The following is a 25,092-nucleotide window of genomic DNA, read 5'->3' on the forward strand; positions in this document are numbered from 1 at the left end:
TGAGCCACCATGTGGTTGCTGGGATTTGAACCTCGGACCTTCGGAAGAACAGTCGGGTGCTCTTACCCACTGAGCCATCTCACCAGCCCCTCTGTGTTTTTTTAGAACAGAATAAAGTGGGCATTTTCTTCCGGCCAGCATGCGCCTTCTGATTGCCACATTCCCTCCCTCGTTGTCAGTCATCTTCAGCCAGGGACGAGCATTTTTGTTTGAATTTACTAAACATTCTCCTTTGGTTTATTCTTCCCATTCTTTTCTATCCAAATTTCTTTTTGTGCCCATGAATAATGGGCTATATTTTCAGATCAATCTCTTTTAAAAAAATCATTTAAAAACTGTGTAATAGTTGAATAATAGTAAACACACCAAAAATGCAATAATAAAGTTTTAGACAAAAAGTGATAGTAGTGTAGTAAGGATGATTTTTGCTCTGAGGACATATGTTTATTATGGGAAATTTAGAATCTTCTTTGAGGCAACCATCCTGGTTATAAAAGAAACCCAAACCCAGGCCTGCCTGGCAGGTGGAAAGTCCAGAGTACAGTAGGACTGCCAGTAGATGCACTCTTTAGTTGACCACAGATGGAGAACTTGAACATTCTTGAGACATTCAATCCAGTGTGGATCTCCTACGACGAAACCATTCTCAAACCCAGAATGTGAGCTGAGATGTTACTAATCTGGTGATAGATTTGGATCCGGTTGAAGAAGTGAATGTAGATCTTCCCAGAGCGTCCTCTCTTACTAGTACTATCATATATTAGATCTAGTCTTCATAAATAAAACCTAGACAACACACCTTAAATCAGCAGAGAATCCGGGTGTTGTCATTATTAGTGGCTATTGAAAAATTAACAGTGTCCTCTTCATCAAGTCAGAATGTTATGTGCAGAGTTCTACTATACAATGTATTTCACCAGTAGTTTTTAAAATTAAATCGGCTCACCAACTAATAATAGTATCTTTATGTGGAACAGTTTAGTCTCAGTGAAAGAAACTGCTTTTAGAAAGAAAATTTTTGTAGTGACAACATATACTATATACTACATTTTTAAGTCCATGTGAACCCAAACTATTACTATTGCTCCCCTTCAAAGACCAAAATTATTTATTTGTTTATTTATAAACTATAATACTAGCTAATAACCTCATTTTAACAACATTCTTTTTCTGAAACCTCTTGGTGATTGGAGTAATATCAAATCTCTCATAGGAACCAGATGGTCTGAATGAGTAGTTTTCTTTAAATCCTAAAAATCATTAAGAAAAAAGTCATATAAGGAGGGATGAGATAGGCTTGACCTCCTATTGATTTCTTTGTGTGGAAGGTTGGCACTTTGGAGCCCAGAAATAGGTTCACACTTGAAACAGTTCACATATAGTCACCTTAACTTTGACGGTGGTACTGTGATAATTCAGTTGAGAAACCATAGTCATTTCAAAAACTTTTGAATGTAGAATTGTTGGATGTCCACATACTATAACTGGGACATATAGTTTATTGGTTTATACTGTGTATGTGTGTGTATGCACATGCACACATGTATCTGTCTGCAAATTGATTCCAGAGATCTGTGTATCCTAGACCAATGTTCTACATCAACCCACAGCCCTCTTGTTACTTTCCATTTTGACATGGGGTCTCACTGAGTTGTTCAGGCTGACCTTGAACTCAATCTGTAGCCCATGTAGGTGTTGGACTTAAAATAGTCCTGCCTCAGTTGCCTTAATTGGGATTACAGGCCTGCACCACCATTCCAGATGAATTACACATTTTTAAGTCATTAAAATGCATTACATATATGTAAAATATATAGTATAGATATAGGAAGTAAGTATATTTATGTCAAATGTAAAATATCAAGTATTTTAGATGAGAAATCTACCCATCCTTGAATTTGAAAGGGAAGTTTTAGATATATCTATGAGGGGAAAAGTTGGTAAGTTGAATTTTCTTAAAATTTAAAACTTTTGCTCAGTGATGAAAACACATTTTAAAGAGTGAAAAGAAAAGGCTGAATAGACATCTCAGCAGCTACAACACTTGCTTCTCTTATAGAGCACCCAAAGTTTCAAGCACTCACATGAAATTTGCAACAATCTGTAACTCAAGTTCTAGGGATCTAATTCCTTCTTTTGTCCTCTGTGGGGACCAGGCACACACATGGAGCACATCTATCCAGGCAAGCATATACTCATACAGGTAAAATAAAAACATATTTCCCAGTGGATCAGTCCTTTGAAAATTTTGTACATTGTATTTAGATCATATTTACTGCCTCCCTCTATGCCTCCCAGATCCATACCATCTCTTCCTCACCCAGCTTTGTGTCCTATTTTTTTATCTCCTCAAATACAGTTTGTGCTGGCCATATCCTTGTAGATGTAGAGCCTTCACTGGAGTGACTGACCTGTGAGGGACCACACTCTTACTGAAAACTGACTTTCCTCTCTCCAAGCATTCCGCAGCTTCAAGAGGCTGTCCAACTCCCCTCTTCATGCTAGAATTTTGCCTGGCTGAAGCTTTCCTAGGTTTTGTGCGTGATGTCTTTACTGCTGTAAATTTGTATATGCAATTGCCCTGCTGTGTCCTTGTTAGTACTCCACTGCTTCTGACTCTTAGAATCTTCCCATCATCTTTTCTGCAATGATCCCTGAGCCTTAGGAGGAGGGTGGATGTAGATGGCCTATTTAGGTCTGTGCATTCCACAGTGTGTGTGTGTGTGTGTGTGTGTGTGTGTGTGTGTGTGTGTGTGTAACCTTGACCAGTTGTGGGTCTCTCTGTTGATCGCCATCTACTGCAAAATGAAGCTTGTCTGATGACAGTTGACAGTTGTGCTACTAACCTATGGGTATAATTATAAGTAATTAGGATTCTCTCTAATACTATGCCCATTTAACAAAATAATAGTTTATTTTCCTTTAGGGCCTGTGACCTGTCTAGCTACCAGTTTATGTCTCAATGTCAGTGCCAGATAATGGATTTCAACTTGTGGAACAGTTCTTAAATACAACCAGACTGTAAATGGCTACTCTTTTTTTTTTTTTTTTTAAGGTTTTTTTTTTTTTTTTTTTTTTTCCCCTAGAGCTGAGGACTGAACCCAAGGCCTTGTGCTTGCTAGGCAAGCACTCTACCACTGAGCTAAATCCCCAACCCTGTAAATGGCTACTCTTAGCACCTTTGTGCCACTGTTGTACCAGTGAGCTGGTCATTTTTATAGCTTGCAGAATTCATAGCTGAGTAATATTGATGGTTACATTTCTCTTCTTGTAGCATAGCACCCCGCAAGCACTATGGAGTCTAGCCAGTAGGGATAAGGCTTCTATGTGAATAGTACCTTGATTTACTTGTGTTCTATGAGTCAGTTATGTGATATGTTTTCAATAGAAACCCTATTTTACCTTCAAGTTCTAGAAAGTAATTAAGAGCATTGGTAGTACCCTATAACTCCCATATATCATATAAGCACCTCTGATCATCTTTAAGGGGCTCTTAAACTTCCCTCTAGAATTTCATAGCCGTGCCTCTATCATCGTGCACTATTACCAATATTATTCTCTCAGTTTGGTGACTATTGGATATTATGTCACTTGGTAACAACCCCAGAAGAGCTAACCCATTCCTGGCTCTGGGCTTTTTATTTGTTATTCTCTGGTGTTTAGTAGGGACACTGTTGCCCTGTTATGGTGTGGTTGTAATTTTGTATGTATATATTTAGTGAGACTTCTCATGTGACTTCTTGAAATGTTTTAGTGTGCATTATCCCCCCTGTGGTGGTTTGAATAAGAATGATGCCCATTGGCTAATATATGTGACTCTTTTGTTACCAGGGAGTGAAACTATTTAAAACAATTTAAAATGATTTAGAAGGATTATGAGGTGTGGCCTTGTTGGAGAAAGTGTGTCACTGGGGGTGAACTTTGAGGTTTCAGAAACCTCAAAGAAACCTAGTCTCTCTCTGCCTACAGATCAGGATGTAGAACTCTCAGCTACTTCTCCAGCACCATGTCTGCCTGCATGCCACCAATGCTCTCTGCATTGATAATAATGGAGAGTACCCTCTGAAACTGTAAGCCAACCCCAATTATAAGCTCTCTTTTCTTTTCTTTTCTTTTCTTTTCTTTTCTTTTCTTTTCTTTTCTTTTCTTTTCTTTTCTTCTCTTTTCTTTTCTTTTCTTTTCTTTTCTTTTCTTTTCTCTTTTCTTTCCTTTTTCCTTTTTCCTTTTTCCTTTTTCCTTTTTCCTTTTTCCTTTTCTTTTTCTTTCTCTCTTTGTTTGTTTTTCGAGACAGGATTTCTCTGTGTAGTCCTGGCTGTCCTGGAACTCACTCTTGTAGACCTAGCTGGCCTCAAACTCAGAAATTCACCTGCCTCTGCCTCCCAAGTGCTGGGATTAAAGGCATGTGCCACCACTGCCTGGCTTACAAACTTTCTTTTATAAGAGTTTTCTTGCTCTTGGTCTGTCTTCACAGCAATAGAACAATGACCAAGACATTCCCCATAGTCCTGCTGTACCTTGGCATCCTGTTCCCACTCCCATTTAATCCTTTCTGCCCTGTTTGTCTTTAATCCAGTGTTCCACTGCTTTCTATCACCCTCCCTTGAACAGCAGGCCCCACTATAGCCCCTTACTAATTTTCTGACCTCGGTGGGTATTGCGGTTGGAGCAAGCATCCCTGAAAAAGCTCACAGCCACAAGTGAGAGAAAACATTTGTCTTTCCAGGTTTGGTTACCTTAGAATGATTGTTCCTAGCTCTATCCATTTATTACCATATCACAAGTGATTTGGGTCCTGGAACCTAAGCTTGTGACATTGAGGGGATGAAGAAAGGACAGACACAGTTGCAAAGAAGATGGGATCTAGTGGCATTCCGTAGTCCCCACCTCTATCACCATAGGAACCTCAGCACATTTATTAGGTTCAGCCCTGGGGGTTGGGTTGTCTAAGTAGGAGGCTTCTGTGGGCAAGTCTGTAGATATCCTCCAGAAGGAAGGAGGCTTCTGTGGGCAAGTCTGTAGATATCCTCCAGAAGGAAGGANGCTTCTGTGGGCAAGTCTGTAGATATCCTCCAGAAGGAAGGAGGCTTCTGTGGGCAAGTCTGTAGATATCCTCCAGAAGGAAGTTGCACTTGCTAGTCTGTACACACTGGTCAGTATTTCACAAACATCAGACTCACACTCCTGGAGAAGCTTTACCACTCCCGAGCCTGGCCCATGTGGATAATGGCTTTGCCAGGGTTCTGTAGGCCGCTTGGTCTTGGAGTTCTCAGCAGCACGTGCACGTGTGAAAATACACATTCCCTTAGACCTCATTCAGGGTAGAGGCTTCCTCTCCTCTGCACAGCTTACCTGCTAATTTCCTAAGTCCATTTTTCTTACGAGTTGAGTAAATGTTCTGTGTTTTTCTTATCCGTTTATTAGTTGATAGACATCTAGGCTGTTTACATTTCCTAGCTGTTATTAATAGAATTAGAATAGCAATGAACATAGATAAACATGTGTCTCTATAGTAGGATGTATGTAGCCTTGAGTATATGCCCAACAGTAGTGTAGCTGTATGGGCCATGCATGTAGTAGGAGTATTTCTAGCTTTCTGAGGAACTTCACATTAATTTTTATAGTGGCAATGTGAAGTTACAGTCATACCAGCAGAGAGTAAGGATTCCTCTTTCCCCTCAAATCTGACAGTACTTGTTGTCATTTGTTTGTTTGTTTTTGAGACAGCATCTCTCTACATAGCCAGGGCTGCCTTGGAACTCACAATCCTTTAATTAACAGTGCTGGGACTAAGGTGTGTGCCACTTCACCTTGTCATTTGTTTTAGTTTTGGGCTTGTTTTATTTTGGTTGTTGTTTTGATCTTAGCCATTCTGATTGCAGTAAGACGGAATCTCAGAGTACTTTCAATTTGCATTTCTCTTATAGCTTAGAATGCAGAATATTCTTTAAAAATATTTCTTAGTCAGTTGTGTTTTTTTCCTTTGAGTGCACTGTTTACTTCCTTTCTCCAATTTTTTTAAAGAATTATTTATTCATTCATTCATTTATTTATTTTATGTATATGAGTACACTGTAGCTGTACAGACGCTTGTGAGCCATCATGTGGTTGCTGGGAATTGAACTCAGGAACTCTGCTCTCTCTGGCCCAGAGATTTGTTTATTGTTATATGTAAGTATACTATAGCTGTCTTCAGACACACCAGAAGAGGGCATCAGATTTCGTTACGGATGGTTGTGAGCCACCATGTGGTTGCTGGGACTTGAACTCAGGACCTTTGGAAGAGCAGTCAGTGCTCTTAATTGCTGAGCCATCTCTCCAGCCCTGGGTTGTTCTCTTAATGTTTAGGTTTTTAGTCCTTTGTATATTCTAGAACTAGTCCTCTAACATGTATAGTTGGTAAATCTTTTTTTTTTTTTTTAGATGCTGTAGGCCACCTCATTACTGAAATGGTGCTGTGTTTATGACGTGTGCTTTTTAGTTTCATGAGATCCTATATATTAGTTATCTGCCATTGAGTTCAAGTGTGTTCCCTACTTTCTTTTCCTCTTGGTTCAGACTCCAAGTATCAGACCTCATTTTGAGGTCATTGGTCTATTTGGAGTTGAGCTTTATGAATGTATAGACTTACTAAACATAGAGATACCCAGTTTCATAAAGGAAACATTGATTAGCTCTAAAACAGTAGATTAACCTCCACACAGTAATACTGGGTGATTTTAATACCCTACCCTCACCAACAAACAGGTCATCTGGAACTAAACTAAACTAAACAGAGAACCCTGGTGCTAAATACATTATAAAAATCAAATGGGTCTCACAGGTATTTATAAAGCTTTTCACCAAACCACTACAGAATACACATTTTTATCACCAGGTTATGGGACTTTCTGAAATCAACCAGAAAGTCTACCCCTACACACCTATTATAAAAGGCCATAGTTCAAAAGATTCATGATAACCATTGCTGGCCTGTATGTTACACCATAGCAACTGTCATTGCTCATGGCAAATGTGAAGTAGTAGTCATTTGAAACAAATTTTCAGAGTCTCATAACATTATATAACTATAACTATGTGTATGTGTGTGTATATATATGTGTGTGTGTATACGTATATATATATTTATATTTATATTATATAGTTCTTTTTCCCCATTTACTTATTTATTCATTCACTCACTTTACATCCTGATCACAGCCCTCCCACCTGTTTCCTCCCATCCCCCCCCCCAGCTCCTCCCTCTTTTATCTCTGAGAAGGGGAAGGTCCCCCTAGTTACCAACCCACCCTGGCACCTTAGTTCTTTTGTTTGTTTGTTTGTTTGTTTTTCGAGACAGGGTTTCTCTGTGTAGCCCTGGCTGTCCTGGAACTCACTTTGTAGACCAGGCTGGCCTTGAACTCAGAAATCCACCTGCCTCTGCCTCCCGAGTGCTGGGATTAAAGGCGTGCGCCACCACCGCCCAGCTTAGTTCTTTATTTTTTAATGAAGTGTTAACCATTTAGATATAGTTATTATGCTATGAAATTTTATAAGTGCTCCTTACTCAATTCATTGCAAATACTTTTTTTCCTACTCTTAGTTAAGAATTATTGCTCTCAACTGTACATATGTAATTCTTTAAAATATTTTTTGGTGTTCTTACATGATTTGTAAATTATTTTACAAAGGATAATCTTATACAAATTATAAATACAATTTGCCAGATGTAGTGGCTCATGCATTTAATCTTAGTACTCAGGATGTAAAGTCTATGAGTCTGAGACTGCCCTAGTCTACATAGTGAGTTCTAGGTCAGCCAAGGCTGTGTAATGAGACCCTGTCACCAGTAAATAAATGGTAGATGGATTGATTTAGACAAAATAAGCTTAAAAGTATAATTTATTTAAATTTTCCTTTCTTTCTCTAGGTGATGCATCACATGCAGCTGGATTATTCAAGCATCAGTTGTCAGGAAATTCTCCTGCTGGCACTTTATTTAGGTGGGAAGAGGATGAAATACCAAGGTTAGCCTCTGTGGTCAAAGAAATGAACATTTTATATATGTATGTTTGTGATTAGTCAGCAGTGGTCATCATAATTAAAACTTAACGTTTACTACATTGGGTGTTTTAAACGTTTATATTTAAAATGTATCAATAACATAACATGGAATCATGGGTTTAAAGATCAGACCGTGGTGGAGAGGACGATGAAATGGCAGAATGTAAAGGCACTTGCCTCCAATCTTGGTGAGTTTGATCCCTGGGATCCACATGGAGAGAGCCAGTTCCTATAGACAGTGTCTGACCTCTGCGTGCAAGTGAAGGCACACACACCTGCACACAGAGGCACAGGGAAGCCATATAAAGTTAAGTGTCATTTTAAAATAAATAAAAGGCGGATGACAGAAAGACATAGTTATTACCTAATTAATAAAAGAACCCGCTGGGCGTGGTGGTGCACGCCTTTAATCCCAGCACTTGGGAGGCAGAGGCAGGCGGATTTCTGAGTTCNGTCTATAGAGTGAGTTCCAGGACAGCCAGGGCTATACAGAGAAAGAGAAACCCTGTCTCGAAAAACCAAAAACCAACCCCCCACCCCACCCACCCACCCACCACAAAAGAACCTGAAGTAGGTTGTTACATTTCTTGCCGTTATTAATTGTCATCATGCAGTCTGAATTGATGCCTTGCAAGTTACCAAGTTACAAACTCAGTTATTATAAAATAGCAATTTTAAATTAAAGTAGCACGTATTTTTAATAAAATAACTCTTTAGGTTTCTAAACTTTAAGGAGTTATGGAAATAAATACAGGACAAAATACAACTTGTTTAACTATTTTGTTGATTATGCTTTTAGAATATTCCAGATGCTTAGATTTTCCTATCACAAAGCAGACTCATAATCATCACCTTTCTCCATTATCTGTCACCTCTCCTTTGTAGATCGTCCTACAAAGCATTGCCCAAAGCTTTCTTAAGCCTCTTAGTGTGATTACTGTGGTATTGGCAACAAAGTTAAAGTTTTTTCTTTTTAACTTCATGTATTCATCCAATTTTTAAAAGGTTTTAATTACATTAGTTTATGTATTTGTTGTATATGTGCACACATGCACAGAAATTAGTGTATAATTTGTGGGCGTCAGTTTTCTCTTTTTACCCTGTAGATCCTGGAATTAAAACTCAGGTCATTAGGTTTGATACCAAATGTTTTTACCCTGTGAGCCATCTTACTGACCCTATTTTTTAAATTTATATTTATTTTAATTCATATTTATGTGGTTACTTATTTGGTGAGTATGTGTGCATATATGTTCTGATGCATTGTTGGAGTCATAAGACAAATGTCAGGTTGTATCTTTCCTTCTATTTTGTGAGATCTGGGGATCAATTTTAGGTCATTAGTAGGTCTTCCTGCAAGCACCCTGTTGAGCCATCTCACTAGCTCACTAATCTTTGTGGAGTTTGTTTGTTCGTTCATTTGTTCGTGTGTGTGTGTGTGTGTGTGTGTGTGTGTGTGTGTGTGTGTGTGTGTGTGTGTGAAGAGGCCAGAGGTCACAGTCAGGAATCCTTCTTAGTCACTCACTTTCCATCTTACTTCTTAGAAGTCATTCACTGAACCTGGAACTTGCCAGTTAGGCTGAAGAGCTCCAGAGAACATCCTCCCTTAGTCCTCAGAACTAGAATTACAGACTCAGGGTGCTACCCCAGCTTTTGTACATGGATGCTGGAGATCTAAATCTAAATATAAAACCCATTTTTCTGGGTTTGCTCTCAGCCCACCAACTCAATGATTGTTTTCTCTTTAAGCAGATTTGTGCATTTATATGTGTGAAGAAATGGGGTGGGCACATAGTATTCCTTGACTTTATTTCTAATACATATTAAGAAAATGAATTGCCAGATAGTGGTGGTGCACACCTTTAATCTCAGCATGTAGGAGGCAGAGGCAAGCAGATCTCCATGTTCAAGGCCAGCCTGATCTACCTAATGAGTTCAGGGACAGCTGGGGCTACCAAAACTATACAAAATGAAACAGAACTTACTGGTTGAACTTAAAATGATCATGAAAATACTTGTTTTGAGTGGTGGATACATCTTTATAATCCTAACACTTAAAGTAAGTTGAAGCACAAGCATTGGAAGTTTGAGGCTAAACTAGAATCCTGCCAGATAAACCAATCCAAAGGATCAGTTTTACTTAGAGCTTATCTAATTGCCCTAATTTACTTCCAGTTGCTGTGATGAAAAGCAGCTTTGGAAGGAAAGGATTTATTTCAGCTCAGTGCATCATGAAGGAAAGTCAGGGCAGGAACTCAAGGCAGGAATTCGACTATAGGAACTGAAGCAGAACCACAGGGGATGCTGCCTGCTGCTTTGCTCTGTCTGGTTTCCTTAGCTTGTTTTTTATACAACCCAGATGTTCTACTTGATTTTGTGTTTTAAGTGGAAATTATCAGGTGCCATGGCTCTCAAGAGTTATTTGCTACAGTGATGAAGCTATAGCAGTCTGAGTACAGGAAGTCCACTGTCTGCCCAATAGATTGTGTGTGTGTGTGTGTGTGTGTGTGTGTATGGGGTGGGGGGATGAGGAGAGAGAGAGAGAGAGAGAGAGAGAGAGAGAGAGAGAGAGAGAGAGAGAGGAGAGAGATGTATTTGTAGATTCACGAGCCAGAATGAGTATTGTGGTGATCAGAGGACATCTTAGGAGTAAGTTTCTCCTACTGTTGCTTGGGTTTGGCTTCAAGGATTGAAATTAGGCTACCACACTTGTAAGGCAAGTTGAACCAACCTGTAGGTATTTTTAAGAGTGTAAGTGTTTAAATTCTGTCTGCCGTGATTCTAATTAATCGATCTCTTGTATTCAGTTGTCAGAGAATATTTAGGAACAATCCTGTAAGTTCCATTGTAATTTTATCTAACTTTAATCACCAGCATGAATTTTCTGCATTTATTTAATAACCCAAAACTTTTTACCATTTTTTTCTACTGAAAATAATTTATTTTGAAAAGATTTTCCCCTCTAGAAGTACTGCATCAAATTTTTGAAATAGTTTTATAATAAAGACAAAAAATAGTTGCAAATTTATGTTTTTTAGGTATGGTGATACATACCTATAATCCCATGTCCCAGGCCAGCTTGGGCTATATGTTCAGCTAGACGCTGTCTTAAAAACAAAAACAAATAAACAAACAAACAAAAACCACAAGACATGGTGGTGTACATTTAGTCCCAGTACTTGAAAGGCAGAGACAGGCAAATCCCTGTGAATCTGAGGCCCACCTGGTCTGCACCATGAATTCCAGGATAGCTAGGGCTGTGTAGAGAGATCCTGTCTCGAAAAGAAACAATTTTTTTTCTACTGTGAGATTATATTTTTTCAGTATTGCTAAGTATTTTCCCCTAAAGTACCACTCTTAGTAATGTTCATTTTTATTATAACTCCTATGTTTGTCAATATAGTTCTTTCAAGTCTCAAAACATGTTAGTGTAAGAAGAAAGTTGTTAACTCTAAACTCTTCTCTCTAGCACTTAATTCATGAAACGTGGATTTGGTTTAGTTAATGGACATGGAGGCCAGCCTACTTTGGGAATTATTTTTTCTGAAAGGTAAAGCGATATGTTGTGATAGGTTAGCTTACTCACCCTTCTTTAGAAATGATAGGAAGATCTTTGTGTGTGTCTGTGATTTAACAAATTAACTTCTTTGTTCTGTTTTATGGTGGTGAGGGAACTGTAAAAGATGAGAGCCAGACCTTAGGCATCCCAGCAGCCTTTCTTCCACTGAGCTGTATACCACCAACCAGACAACTTAGTGTTGAATGTCCACCAAATTCTCTTTAGGAAAGGTGGTAGAAAATGAAAGTTTCTTAGTGTTCTCCTTAAAACTTTTTAAAAAACATTCAATAAAAAGTTACTAAACCTTCATCCTCTATTACAAACAAAGTTTCTGATCTTTCATTTTCATTTGTATCTCAGGCATGAGATACAAAGTTTGCAACAGAAAAATTGGGTTCTGCACACCTGGTCTATGCATTCTGGGAGGAATGGACAGTTACATGGTGTCTTCCTCTTTTTGGTTTTAGTGGCTCTGCAGGAACTAAGCAGTGTTTTCAGGTCAAAAAGTGTCAGTGAGAACAGTCTGTAGTTCTCATCAGAAGGAAAGGTTGTCATCTGAGCCTGCTGGAACTCACTGCTCACGGGGGAAGAATGTTAGTGCCTCCAGCTCAGCAGTGGCTGAGGACAAGAAGAGGGAATGTCACTTGCCCACCTGTCATTATGCTTACCTCCCCTTATCTAAAAATCATGTATAATTGTAGGGGAAAATGCCTGTAGGCAGCTTATTTTAAATATTTATGAATTTTAGTGAATTCTTGTGTAGTCTTAACCATGTTTTAGCCAGATCCACATGCTAATTATTAAATATTTCTCAAATATAAAATATGATTCTGAATATATGGACAGTAAATGGCATCCGATTTATATGGTATCCATAGGTTATCATTGTAATTTTTCATCCCATTATTTCATACAGATTGTATCATGAATAATCATGAATTCATTTAATATTCTCAGGTTTTCTCATTACTACCAAAGTGTGAATTCCTGCATAAGAAAAATCTCAGATCCCAGCAACAACAACTTGGGAAGTTTGTACTAATTACTATATTTGTTGACATTCTTTCTTTACAGTTCTTTATTGTTGGAAGGTGTTGAACCCCTGAGTACATGTGAATTAGAAGTGGATGCCGTAGCTGCTGACATCTTAAATAGGCTGGACATTGAGGGTACGCACATGATTGTTCCTAATATGCATTTTTACTCATAAAGTGTAATGAGAAAGCAGAGCAGAGGTGTTGCTAGAGAAGTAAGGCACAGAAGGAGAAGGCAAGATATCTCAGTGTTTGCTCTGTTTCCAGTAGGAGGTATGCTGACCGCCTCTGTTGCATTCACAGATATACCCGGGGAAACCACCTTAAAGACTTCTTTAGGTTGTTGAGTTTCAGGGGTTTCAGTCCCTGGTCATCTGGCTCCATCATTTCCAGGTCTGTGGTGAGACAGGGATGTCATGGCAGAGAGCATGATGAGCAACGTTGTCTGCCTCCCTTGTGGATGGTAATAGTCAGAAAGGGAGTGAGACAAGATGCATGCTGCAGCACCCCTCTCCCAACAGCCCATTCAGCTCTGCAGTGAATGGCTTCATTCGCTGCTTACCTCAGTGCCTGTCAAGTCCAGCCCGGGATTCAGCAAGTCACTCTTCATGGAATGTTTCAGGTTTAATCACAATAGATAGTTATTTATATTGCTCATTTATATTTACATATACATTACTATGTTTACCCAAATAGGAAATAGAAATAGGTGGCACTAAATAAAATTAGCCAGTATAAAATAATTTTATACACTCTGCCTTTTAATTGTTTATCTACAGGTTATATGCCATGGACAGAAGTTTAGACTCATTTCTCATCAGTGTTTGAATCAGTGTGTGTTGGTGGCAGCGGGGGTTGGGGGTGGGTTCCATCCAAAAAATTAGAAAGGACGCACCATGATAAACTTGGAATCGAGATAATTTGCTCATTATAGCACACACTGCATTTTTCTAAAATAATATCATTAGGCATGGTAGCCTTTAATCCCAGCACTGAGACGACAGAGGCAGGCAGATCTCTGTTGGGTCCCCGGCCAGCCTGGGTTACATAATGAGTTCCAGGCCAGTCAGGGATGCACGGCAAACTAGCCCCCACTTTACTTATTAAAGTTTAAGAGTATAGAGAAGAATGTTTCACTTTGACCCTTGTAGTATTGTTGTGATTGTAGCTCAGATTGGTGGAAACCCTGGGCTGCAGGCCATATGGGAAGATGAAAAACAGCGGAGAAGAAACAGGAACGAAAGCTCTCAAATCAGCCAGCCCGAGTCACAAGGTAAAGGCCCAACAATGCTCTGATGCTTCTAATGGGAAAATAGTGCCCTCAGCACTAAATGTTGTGTCTTAATTACCCCTAATTTTTCTATGTAAATCTCCTGTGGTCATTGCTGTACCTCCAGTAAATCTTTATAATTATCTCCAAAATATCACTTTACTATAGTCATCCATCCCTCTGTCTCTGTGTTCTTGTTTTATGTGCCACATCTTCTTGACACAACAGGTAGCTGTTTCCTTCCATCCTCAGTATATTCTTGTCTTCTTTTTCCCAATAAGGTACTGAAACCATGAATCCCTGCTCAGAAACACCTTTTTATTTGTTCTACTTTGAAAATGTTGGCCATGAAACATTGTCCTCACTGTTCTCTGAAACTGTCATATAAACGCACCTTGATCATCATCTGAAACTGAGGGAAATAGTCCTTCATAATTAAATGTTAAAATGTGAAAGAATTTAAAGGCTCACACACTGTAGATGCAGCAAAATTTTAAACATAAAAATGTAAAGGACAGCTCAGAAAACACATGTGATGAGTCTCTTTGAAACCCAGTCCAAAATTTACATGTCACGGTAATATCTAGCATGCCAGAAATGCATTGGTAAAATTTAAGTATCTCTTTCTATGTTCTTTAAAATAGAAATGTATTTTACAAAGGAGGAATTTTCTAATTTCAGGGTACATGATGTATTTATAAATAGAGAGCAATAGTTTTGTTGTTGTTATTCTGTTTTGTTTTAGGTTATAATTATAGAACTTAAACTTGAAGTGGTGATAAGTTCTTAATTTCATTGTTTAATAACCTCCATTCTCTTTTGTATGATTCTATAACAGGACTGCATTTAGATGGTGGGATATGGGTCAGGAGAAAGATAAACTGCTGTGATTTTCAAAGCTCCTTTAAAGAGGAAGGAAAAGTATTTCATCCACTTGCTATCTAATGTACTTTTTAAATTTAAAGATTGCAGATTTGTACCAGCAACAGAAAGTGAAAAAAAATTTCAGAAGAGACTTCAAGAAGTTCTCAAGCAGGATGATTTCTCAGTGTAAGTGGGTATTTATTGGAGATTCAGAGCTAAATTTACTCCTTTGTTAAATGTTTTGTTATAAAAAGTTATGTTTTAATGAAGCAGAACATTATCAGGATCTGTGGACTACAGCAATGGATCCCAAGAGTTCTCTGCTGAGTTAACATTACACTCGGAGATTCTTTCTCCTGAAATGCTCCCGTGTTCACCAGCTAATATGATAGAAGTCCACAAAGACACAGATTTGAGCAAAGGTGAGATTATCAGATTATCTTCTCAATTAAACAAAAAATACGAAAACAAACATTGCATTGCACACTCACGTTAGTATTTGGCTGTTTCCTTGTTTGTTTTCCTCCTCAGAATAAATATGGATATAGCAAAAATTATTTCCTGTTCTTTGAACCTTTCTAAATCTCTAAAGATAAGCACTGTGGTAAAGTTTCTATATACTGTTATGATGTAAAATTTTGTGATGATTTTTTTATATGTGTATGTCCACAGTATGTTCTGTTACTTAATGTTTCAAATTTTATACAAAGCCATTATTGGCATAAATTAAGCAACTAGCATTTGCATTCAAAATGTATTTTTTAACAGCCAATTGAGAAATAATTTGAATAGCACAAATTCATTCATTTTAAGTACATAATTACTCTGTAATCTAATTTTAGAAAATATCCATCAGCCCTACAAGGCTTCCTTACTGACAGTCATGACCATTCTCAGCTCCAGTTCCCAAGCAACCATTTTTTTTAGATTGTTGTCTGTCTACATTCTTAGATATGTCGTATGAAATCATACAATATAGCTTTTTTTTTTTTTTCTACCACTTAGCAAATATTTTCAGGGTTTATTCTGTGGTAATTATCAATATTTCATTCCATTTTATTACCATTTGTTATATTTGTTAACTCATTTATCAATTGGTAGATGTTTGAGTTGCTTTTACTTTTGACTGAATAAAAATAATGTTCAAATGAACAATAAAATATGAAATTGAAACTAAAATGATGTGAAAAATTTAAAATATTGGAAGTAGTAGCAGATAAAGCGATTGCAAAGTAAGCTTTGCTATAAAGCACTGCTCAGCCAAGTATGTTTGCATTGCTTTCCAGTAGTCACTAGACTGTGGGGTTTGTAGAGCATGTGGGAAATTTGTGTTTGGATTTTTAATGAAATGCCAACTTGTTTCCATAGTGAGCACTCTGTTTTATGTTACTACCAGCATTGTGTAAGGCTTCTTATGATTTAGTGTTTTTATTTAACACTTGCTATTATGTCTTTAATTGTTCTAGAGTATATGAAATGCTATCTTATTGAGGTTTAATTTTTATTTCCCTTTAATTTATTATTTATTAATAATAGTGATTATCATCTTTTTATGTCAACATCTTCACTTTGAGATTTATCATTGATTATTCACCTTAGCTGCTGACTACTTTACTTTAATACTTATTGGTCTCTCTACAAATATTAGATCGTTTTCACTTTTGCCCAGGGCTACGTCTGCCTTCTCAATGGCTTTGTGCAGCGCTTTCTCTACAGAACACAAGTGAATAGTTGGCTGATAAGATGCATGCAAAAACTATGTTTGTACACAGTTGGTAGGCAAGAGTGTAGTGAACGTTCTGTAGATTAGTCTCTTTGTTTCAGATGTGATGTGCTTAGGCGGGAGGGCCCTTGATCACATTTAAGGTGCCAAACAATAGATTGAAATGAAATACAAAGAATGTATGCTACTGTGATTCTTTGATGTGGAATTTTCTTATTTTAATCTTCACTTCTGCCTATCAGGAAGTTGAAGCAATTAAAGGCCATTTCCCATTAGGAAATCATTTTTAAAGATTGTGTGTGTGTGTGTGTGTGTGTGTGTGTGTGTGTGTGTGTGTGTGTGTGTGAGTATGTGCAGGTGTCCCCTCAAGCTGAAGTGACTAGGAGGTTGTGAACTGCCTGATGTTGCTGGGGAGTGAACTCTGCAACAGCATTGAGGACATAACTGCAGTGCCATCTCTCAAGTCCTGGACTCTTGTATAAGACTTCCTGATATTTTGTAGAGAAAAACTTCTTTTATTTCTCCCTATTAAAACTTATTCCGTAGACAAATCCCTTTTTAAAGCTTATTTTATCCATCTTAATTCTTCCTTATGTTTTTTAATTCTTTAGTATTTTGCATGTCTTCAATTTTAATGTCATGTTTACCTACTTCTTCTGATGGTTTAGGTTTTGTACCTGGGGCGTGAATCCTTCTCTACCCTGATGTAAGGAAAGTGTCCTCAAGTGCATTCTAAGGCTTAGGTGTATGTCCTACTTTGTCTTATGCTGTTGTTGTAAATACTATGACCAAACGCAACTTGGAGGAGGACAGACGGGTTTATTTCATCTCATGTTTCCAGGTAATAGTCCATCACTGAGGAAAGTAAGGACAAGTACTCAAGCAGGAGTAGAGGCAAGGACCATGGAGGAGAGCTGCTTCCTCTGGCTTCCTCAGCTGCCATTCCTACACAGCAGAAGACCACCTGCCTACAGGTGGCACTGCCCACAATGGAATGGACCTTCCTACAGCAATAAGTGATAGAGAAAGCGTCTTCACACATGCCCCAGGCCTGTTTGATCCAGGCGGTTCCCAGTTGATATGCCTTCAGATCGCTGTGAACTGTGTTGGCAGTTGAAGCTCACTAGGAGACTAATAGTCCTTTGAACTAGACACATAAACCTATCACTTTTGCCATAGCATTTTCTTTCTGGTTTATGTACAAGATCTTATACTACCATGATTTAAAATAGTCTAACTTTTAAAAGCCCCACAGTCTTTTAAATAAATTCCAACAGTTTAAAAGTCTAGATTTTCTTTAACAATCCTGAATTATCTGTATTCCTTTTCTCTATTGCCATTATAAAACTCCATAACCAAAGCAACTTGGAGAAGAAAGTGTTTGGGTGTACAGTTCCAGAGGTATAGGAGTCCATCACCATCATGGCAAGACAGTGTAGCAGCAGGGCATCCGTGGAGAATCACCTCTTGAACCGTACCTCAAAGTTCACCCTGAAGCGACACACTTCCTCCAACAAGGCTCTGCCTTCTAAGCCTTCTGTCTTACTTTTCTCTTGCTGTGTTAAGGTGCCGTACCCAAGACAACTTGTCGGTGAAACAATTTATTTGGGGCTTACAGTTTCAGAGAGTAAGCCTATAACCACCATAGCAGGGAGCATGGCAGCAGGCAGGCATGGTACCCACTAGCAAATGAGAATCTACATCCTGATCCACACGAATGAGGCACGGAGAGAGAGGGGGATGGGAGAGAGGGAGGGGACAAGGGAGGGAGGGAGGGAAGACTAACTGGAAGTGGAGAGGGTGTTGGAGCATCAAAGCCTACCTCCAGTTGACACACCTCTTCCAACAACTTGTAATCCTTCCCAAGCTAACTGAGGACCAAATATCCAAACCTAGGAGCTGACTGGAGCCATTCTCATTCAACATATTATATTTCCCAAAAGAGACCCAGCAACTACAGACAAAATATTCAGATGCCCAAGATGATAGGAACCATCTCATTCTAACCACCACAGTGTCTTAGCTAGGGGCACCTATAAGAACAGCAAAACTCTATAAAGCTTTGTATATAAAGAGGGAAGAACCATGGCACAGTTAACATCCAATAATGTAAAGAACTCGGTGCCCCACGCCTGCGACCTCTTCATGATCTTCTGCATTCCGAAGAGTTGGATAGTTCCGCTTCTTTTTCTCTGCCATCCCTGGCACATGGGACATGTCTCAGAGATTCATGTTGGCTGCACTTCAGACCTTGGTCCTGGCATTTCTGGCGTGCTGGACCTCCACTGCACCACCATCGTCAATGGCTACCCTTGGACTCTCCAGGGATTCCAAGTCTGCCACACAGTGCTAGATCTCAGCTGCTCTCTGTGTCCTCTTCAATCTTGCATCTGACATGCATATTACCATGTGAAGGATGCTTAAGACTTCAAAACCAGTACCAGGCAGAGATAACTTTTAGGTGCCAGCTTGATACGCAGTCTTTCTCCCACCACCACTACAACTTGTATGTGCTGACGTAAGAAAACACTTTTCAGAAGACTCTTCCCCATGATGCTGATGACATATTAATCATAGATGGATTTTCAGCCACAGCTAAGCAGCATCCACTGCTCCAGTAAAGCACAAATTTTCCTTGCACCAATTCTTTTGTGTGTTTGTGACATTATAATTATAACATTGTCCCTTCCCCTTCCTCCCTCCAAACCTTCCGGTAAGCCTCTGCCCACACGTCTTCAAATTCATGGCCTCTTTTTTTCACTAATTGTTATTGCATGTATATTTCTAAATATAACCTTTTCAGTCTGTATGATGTGTGTATGTTTTCAGGGTTGACCGTTTGGTACTGAACACCCAGTTGGTGTGCTCTTGCCTCCAGCTTTTCTCAGTTGCCCATAGTTCTTTGTATAGGGTTTAGGTCTTACACTTCTACAGATTCTTAATAAAAATATATCACACAAATGGCCTCAATAGGTTTTGGGGAGATTGCTAGCTCTCCTCTGAAACTTGAGAAGCCATGCCTCCCAGTCTCCATTTCTCTGCACATTTTTTTACCTTCTAAGCTCACCATAGCTCATTAAGTCTAAGCACTCAGTGGCTTTACAGTCCTAAAGTTCTGAATGGTTCCACTGTCCTCCACAAACCCAGCATGGTCCCTTCACAGCAACTCTCCACTCTCAGGACCAGTGTCTATCCTACTTTTAGTTTGATTTTCTGTTTCTGTGATAAACAACTTGTGGGGGAAAGAGTTGGCTTCATTCCGGTGTCAGTTCATCACTGCTCAATGAAGAAGTCTGGGCAGGAACTCAAGGCGGGATCCTGGAAGCAGGAACTGAAGCCACTGCTTCCTGGCTTCCCAGGTCCTTGTTTACCTTCCAGGGTAGCACCACCCACAGTGAGTAGCACATGTCTGCAGTGCCCTCGAAGGCCAGAAGAGGGCATCAGACCACTTGGAACTGGGCGTATAGATTGTTTTTTCAGCTGCCATGCGGATGCTAGGTGTAAAAGCTGAATTTTCTGAAAGAGTAGCAGGTTCTTTTAACTGCCGAACCATCTCTCATAGCCTCTTTCTCTCATATCTTAATGGCCTGCCACAACATCAACAATGATGCAGGGTAAAAACTTTGATGATCAGGGTCTTCAAACCCAGCGCTTCTTTTTTTCTTCCCCTTTTCTTTTCTTATCTCCTCCTATTCACCTTACAACTTTTCTTCCACCTCTTTCTCCTTTCTTGTTTTTTGTTCTTTGAGGTTGTTTTTTGTTTTTTAATTTTTGTTTTCAGCCTGGGTTAGCCTAGCACTTTCTGTATAAGCCAGGCTGGTCTTGGGGTGGTCTTTATGTCCCTGTCTTCTCAGTGTTGGCATTGCAGGTATGGAGATGTTTTAAAAATTCACTAAGACTGAAGTTTACATAGGATCATGGTAAATGTACTTTAATTAGGTTAGTAGACTTTGTTATTCTTATTTTGCTAGAAGTTGTAGCCACTTAATATATGATGAATATTAAATTGAGATTTACTAATCTTCTGAATATATTGAAATTAGTCTTTCTTTTATACTCTTAATATGGTGAGTTACGGTGTTTTGAACATTTATTTATTTATTTTTATTTATTTTTCTAATAGTTTTCTTAGAATTGTATGTATCAGTGAAAAAGCCATACTTTCATCATTAAACAAGTTGTAAGTTTTCAGCTTCCCTTTTGAGAATTCTTATTAAGTTGGGATCATCTGTCTCTTTTGGGTTTCATAGATGAACTCCCCAGCCCCTCTAGATGCTGGCATTGTGTCGACGGGCTTTCCTTGTAAAGTAGCTACTTAACTCTGCTCTGGTGTTCTTCTGTTCTGCTTTGAGTCTGTTTTTATACCATTTCCCCTAAGACATTATCCATTTTACCTGAGTTTTCCATGGTTTAGCACAAAGCTGCTGACAGTATTACTTACCATTTTTACCTGTAGCATTCTTTTGTACTGTGTATTTATGCTTTCCCCATAACTACCTTGATCATTGTTTGTAATTATCTGTATCATCATTGGTTTCAGACGACCAGGATTTGTTTTTAACCAAATGCTTATTTTAGAAAGTTGTTTTCTGGGTTTTGATTATTTGTTTGTTTGTTTGTTTGTTTTGATTAAATACTCTGTCTTAGATCTACTATTTTGTAGTATATTTTATATAAAAATATTTTTCCTATTTAACTTCCAATAAATCAAAAGCATTTAAGTGTCAAGTCAGTTTAAATGTCTAAGCAAAAACTATTTTTCCAGCTAGTTGTAATACTTGCAGTTAGCTGCTGATTTTGTATGTGTAGTCAGTCTCTCCCTCCCTCCCTCCCTCTCCCCCTCCCTTTAATATATGCTTTTTCTCCTCTCTCCCTTACTAGATTTTAATATGGGGTTCTCAAAATTATTGATTCTTTTTGGGCTTTAGACCCTCTTTTACATGTTGAAAGAAACTATTTTTAGGTAACAAATGGGAAGCTTTTGAAAAATATACAATTAATGCAAAAAGGAATTTACTTGTTTTTGAACCACAGAGAATAAAAAGCTTTAGTGTTTGAGATCTGAGAGTGGTCATACCTGCCTATATTCCCAGCATTTAGGAACGGAAGTAGATTATCAAAAGTTAAGATCATAGCAAGTTAGGGGCCAGATGAGACTACAGGAGATCTTATCAGAAAACGCAACAAGAACAAAGACACACACACACACACACACACACACACACACACACACACGCACATTGTATGTCTCAATACTGATTTTTATCAGAATACTATAACTGTATGGGTATAATAAGAATGCAGAAGCGTTTATAAGTATTTGGTGATCTATAAATTCATGGTGCTTTGCCTTTTGTTTGTTTCTGTTGTTGAGAAGGTCTCACTGTATAGGTCTAGCTAGACTGGAACTCCCTGGGTAGACCAGGCTGGTCCTGAACTCAAGGAGGTTTGCCTGCATACGTATTCCTCCCCTCTGCTGGGATCAAAGATGTGTGTTACAGTGTTCAGCTTGCTTTTTTATTTTTCCTTTTTAAAATACATGTGATTGATAATGATATTCTTTGGGCTTTTTTTTATTACATTCATATTGCATTTTTAGTTAGTATATTTCAAAATGTTAAAGTAAATTTATACTGTAATATTCTATAATTTGTACAAATTCTATATTGTGTAAGCTGATAGGTTTTAGAACCAAGGCATTGCCTTAATGTTCTTGTCTTCTTTGTTGTCTTAAGGTAATACTAAACATCAAGTAGAAGAAGCGCTTATTAATGAAGAAGCAATTTTGAACCTCATAGAAAATAGCCAGACTTTTCAGCCTTTGACTCAAAGGCTGAGTGAGACACCAGTTTTCAGTAAGTAACAACACTACCTTAATGTGTCATGTTTTAATCAAAGTAAGTTTCTGGGTTTTGTTTTGTTTTCCTTTGATTTGAAGAAGTGAACATTTCACATTAAGTAAATGCTGTGTATAAAAATTAGTTATCTCATTAGATCAAGTAGTTCTATGTTTTCTCATTTTTCCTTAAAAAAATAAACAACTGTGAAAGATCTATAGTTCTTGAATTACATTGTATAAAAGCATATTGCTTTAGGGGTAAAACAAATTTATTTTGTTTTATTTTTCTATTTTCCATGTGTATAGTATGCATACAAATGTACATGTTCTAGCATGTGTAAGGATAAGCAGGGTTTGTGTCCATGCATCTTGAGGCTCCAGAGCAATTGTCAGAACATCCTTAATTGTTCTTCAACCTTCCTCACAGAGACAGGATCTGTCAAACCCACAGCTTACTGATGCGGCTTGTCTTGGTAGCCAGCCTGCTCTGAAATGCCCTTCTTCACCTCCAGGGCAAGAGCTACAGGTGGGCTGCTCTGCCCTCCAATATTATAAGGGTTCCTGGAGGTCTAAACTCTGGTCCTTACACTTGCAGAGTAAGTGTCACGACTGAGCCAGCTCCCTAGCAACCAAACACTCATTTTAAAATAGTATCCAAACGAAGCATAGTAATAAAATGGTGGATGCTTCTCTGTGGTAGGAGGGAGTTTACATGTAAGCCACGAGTCCTGAAGAAGCACAGTGGTATGGCAGTGTTTTCTGAGTGTTGCTTTACCTCCTCGATGCGCTTCAGCCAGAAGCAGTTATCTATGTGTCTCAGTTTGCTTGGTATCACCAATGTTACGCTTCCTTATTTGTCCCTTTAAGTTTTGATATTGCATATTTGATTTTTTTTATATATTCTTGGTATCAATCCCATTATATAAAAACTTCCTTGAGAAGGTATTTTCACAAAAGCTAATGTGGAAAAGAAATGAAGGGAGATTCCCAACATCCACCTTAGACCTCTCTTTGCACATGCACAGACACCTGCACACACATTTGCACCCATACCACACACAGAAACATAAAAGAGGAAAAAAAAATATGTATGTCATGACAGCAGGTGTGCCAGTTGGTTTGGGGAGGCACTGAGAGGAAGGTGAAAGAGGAGAAAAAAGTAACGGAAACGTAGTGAGGTGATATGAACCATCAGTTCATACGCTGACTCACAGAGTGGACGTCAGAGGTGTAAAACCATCAGAATGCTTTCAGCTTTCTTGCATATACATGTGGTAGTAGAATTAATGGGTTATGTAGTGTGGATATAGGGGAAAATAAACTCGGTTTCTCCTATATTCCTCACCACAACAGTCAACACAGAACAAGTCTGTGACTGGATGTCTAGGCATTTCCCACATACCAAGCAAGCTGTCAGTTTTGGAATGGATATCTCCTTGATGTTCTCTAACTCAATTCAGTTCTAACCTGCATCAACCTGGAGATTATATCAGAATCCACAGGTGAGGGCTCCCATTCCCCTTCCCAAGGCTCAATAAATTTGATTGAGCAGATCACCAAACTAGGGCAAGCAGACTTATTACTGAATTAGTTAAAGGCTCTTACAAAGGTTACCAGTAACAGCCAGAATCAATGAGTACGTCAAGGGATAGGAGAAAATGCACAGAGCTCCCATGTTCTGTGCCAGCTTCCAGGAACATACCTATCCGTGTGTGTGTGTGTGTGTGTGTGTGTGTGTGTGTGTGTGTGTGGTTGTTGTTGTTGTTGTATGTTGTTTTTGTTTGTTTACTTGAACTTTCTGAAATGTATATATTGTACACCGAATATATCCTCCTCATTCTTGGTAATTCCTTTTTCTCACCTCACCTTCCCTCCTGTAAGTCCATTTAGACCAGCAGTTCTCAACCTGTGAGTCATGACCCCTTTGAGGTTGAAATGACCCTCTTACAGGGGTTACCTAAAACCATTAGAAAACACATTACAATTCATAACAGTAGCAAAGTTACAGCTTTGAAGCAACAGAAAGGTTGGGGTCACAGCTGTAGAAAAGGGTGGCAGCATTAGGAAGGTTGAGAGCCACTGGTTTCATCAGTTTTACTTCTACTTTCAAAGTGTGTGTGTCTGTGTCTGTCTGTCTGTCTGCTTGAGAGAGAGAGAGATCGAGATTGAGATTTTAGATTTTATGTGTCTGTATAAAATCTGGGGACCACAAATGGAAGAAAATGTGCAGTCTTTGGGGCCTGTGAATATTTCATTATGTGGGCATGACTGATTGCCCAGTGTGATTAAGTCAACCATCAGTTACTCTTACTACACTGCAGGTTGGAGGATGGAACTGAGAGTCAACTCTAATCTTGCCTTTCTCTTTCTGGTTGTCAATATCCATCCTGTCATATTTAACATATTAAAAGACACTTTGAAGATTACAGGGATTTTAGATGTATGCCAGAAATTAAGGAAATTTTACAACCTGCGCAGTAGTAAATTAAGATTCCAGTTTCACCACAGCCTTTTCAATACTTGTTATTATGTAACTTTGTAACTTTAAGGATCTTAGCATATATAGTATGGCTTCATAAAAATCGAGCTATTAACTATTTTAACGATTCTCAACTAGATTTTATTTTACTATCCTGTGAGTATAGTTGAAGTAAAAGATAAGATGCAAGCCGGGCGTGGTGGCGCACGCCTTTAATCCCAGCACTCGGGAGGCAGAGGCAGGTGGATTTCTGAGTTCGAGGCCAGCCTGGTCTACAAAGTGAG

General features: G+C 38.6%; 1 protein-coding gene across 1 annotated transcript in view; it reads left to right on the plus strand.

Moving 5' to 3' along the window:
* Positions 1–25,092, plus strand: part of Rev3l (REV3 like, DNA directed polymerase zeta catalytic subunit) — a 119,185-nt gene that overhangs the window by 65,436 nt on the left and 28,657 nt on the right. The window contains exons 5-10 of the mRNA XM_029482641.1: positions 7,907–8,003; positions 12,674–12,768; positions 13,802–13,906; positions 14,869–14,953; positions 15,038–15,189; positions 22,226–22,345. Of these exons, the coding sequence (XP_029338501.1) occupies positions 7,907–8,003; positions 12,674–12,768; positions 13,802–13,906; positions 14,869–14,953; positions 15,038–15,189; positions 22,226–22,345 (654 nt within the window). The remainder of the gene's footprint in view (positions 1–7,906; positions 8,004–12,673; positions 12,769–13,801; positions 13,907–14,868; positions 14,954–15,037; positions 15,190–22,225; positions 22,346–25,092) is intronic.

Source organism: Mus caroli, chromosome 10 (assembly GCF_900094665.2).
Source record: "Mus caroli chromosome 10, CAROLI_EIJ_v1.1, whole genome shotgun sequence".
NCBI classification, from domain to species: domain Eukaryota; kingdom Metazoa; phylum Chordata; class Mammalia; order Rodentia; family Muridae; genus Mus; species Mus caroli.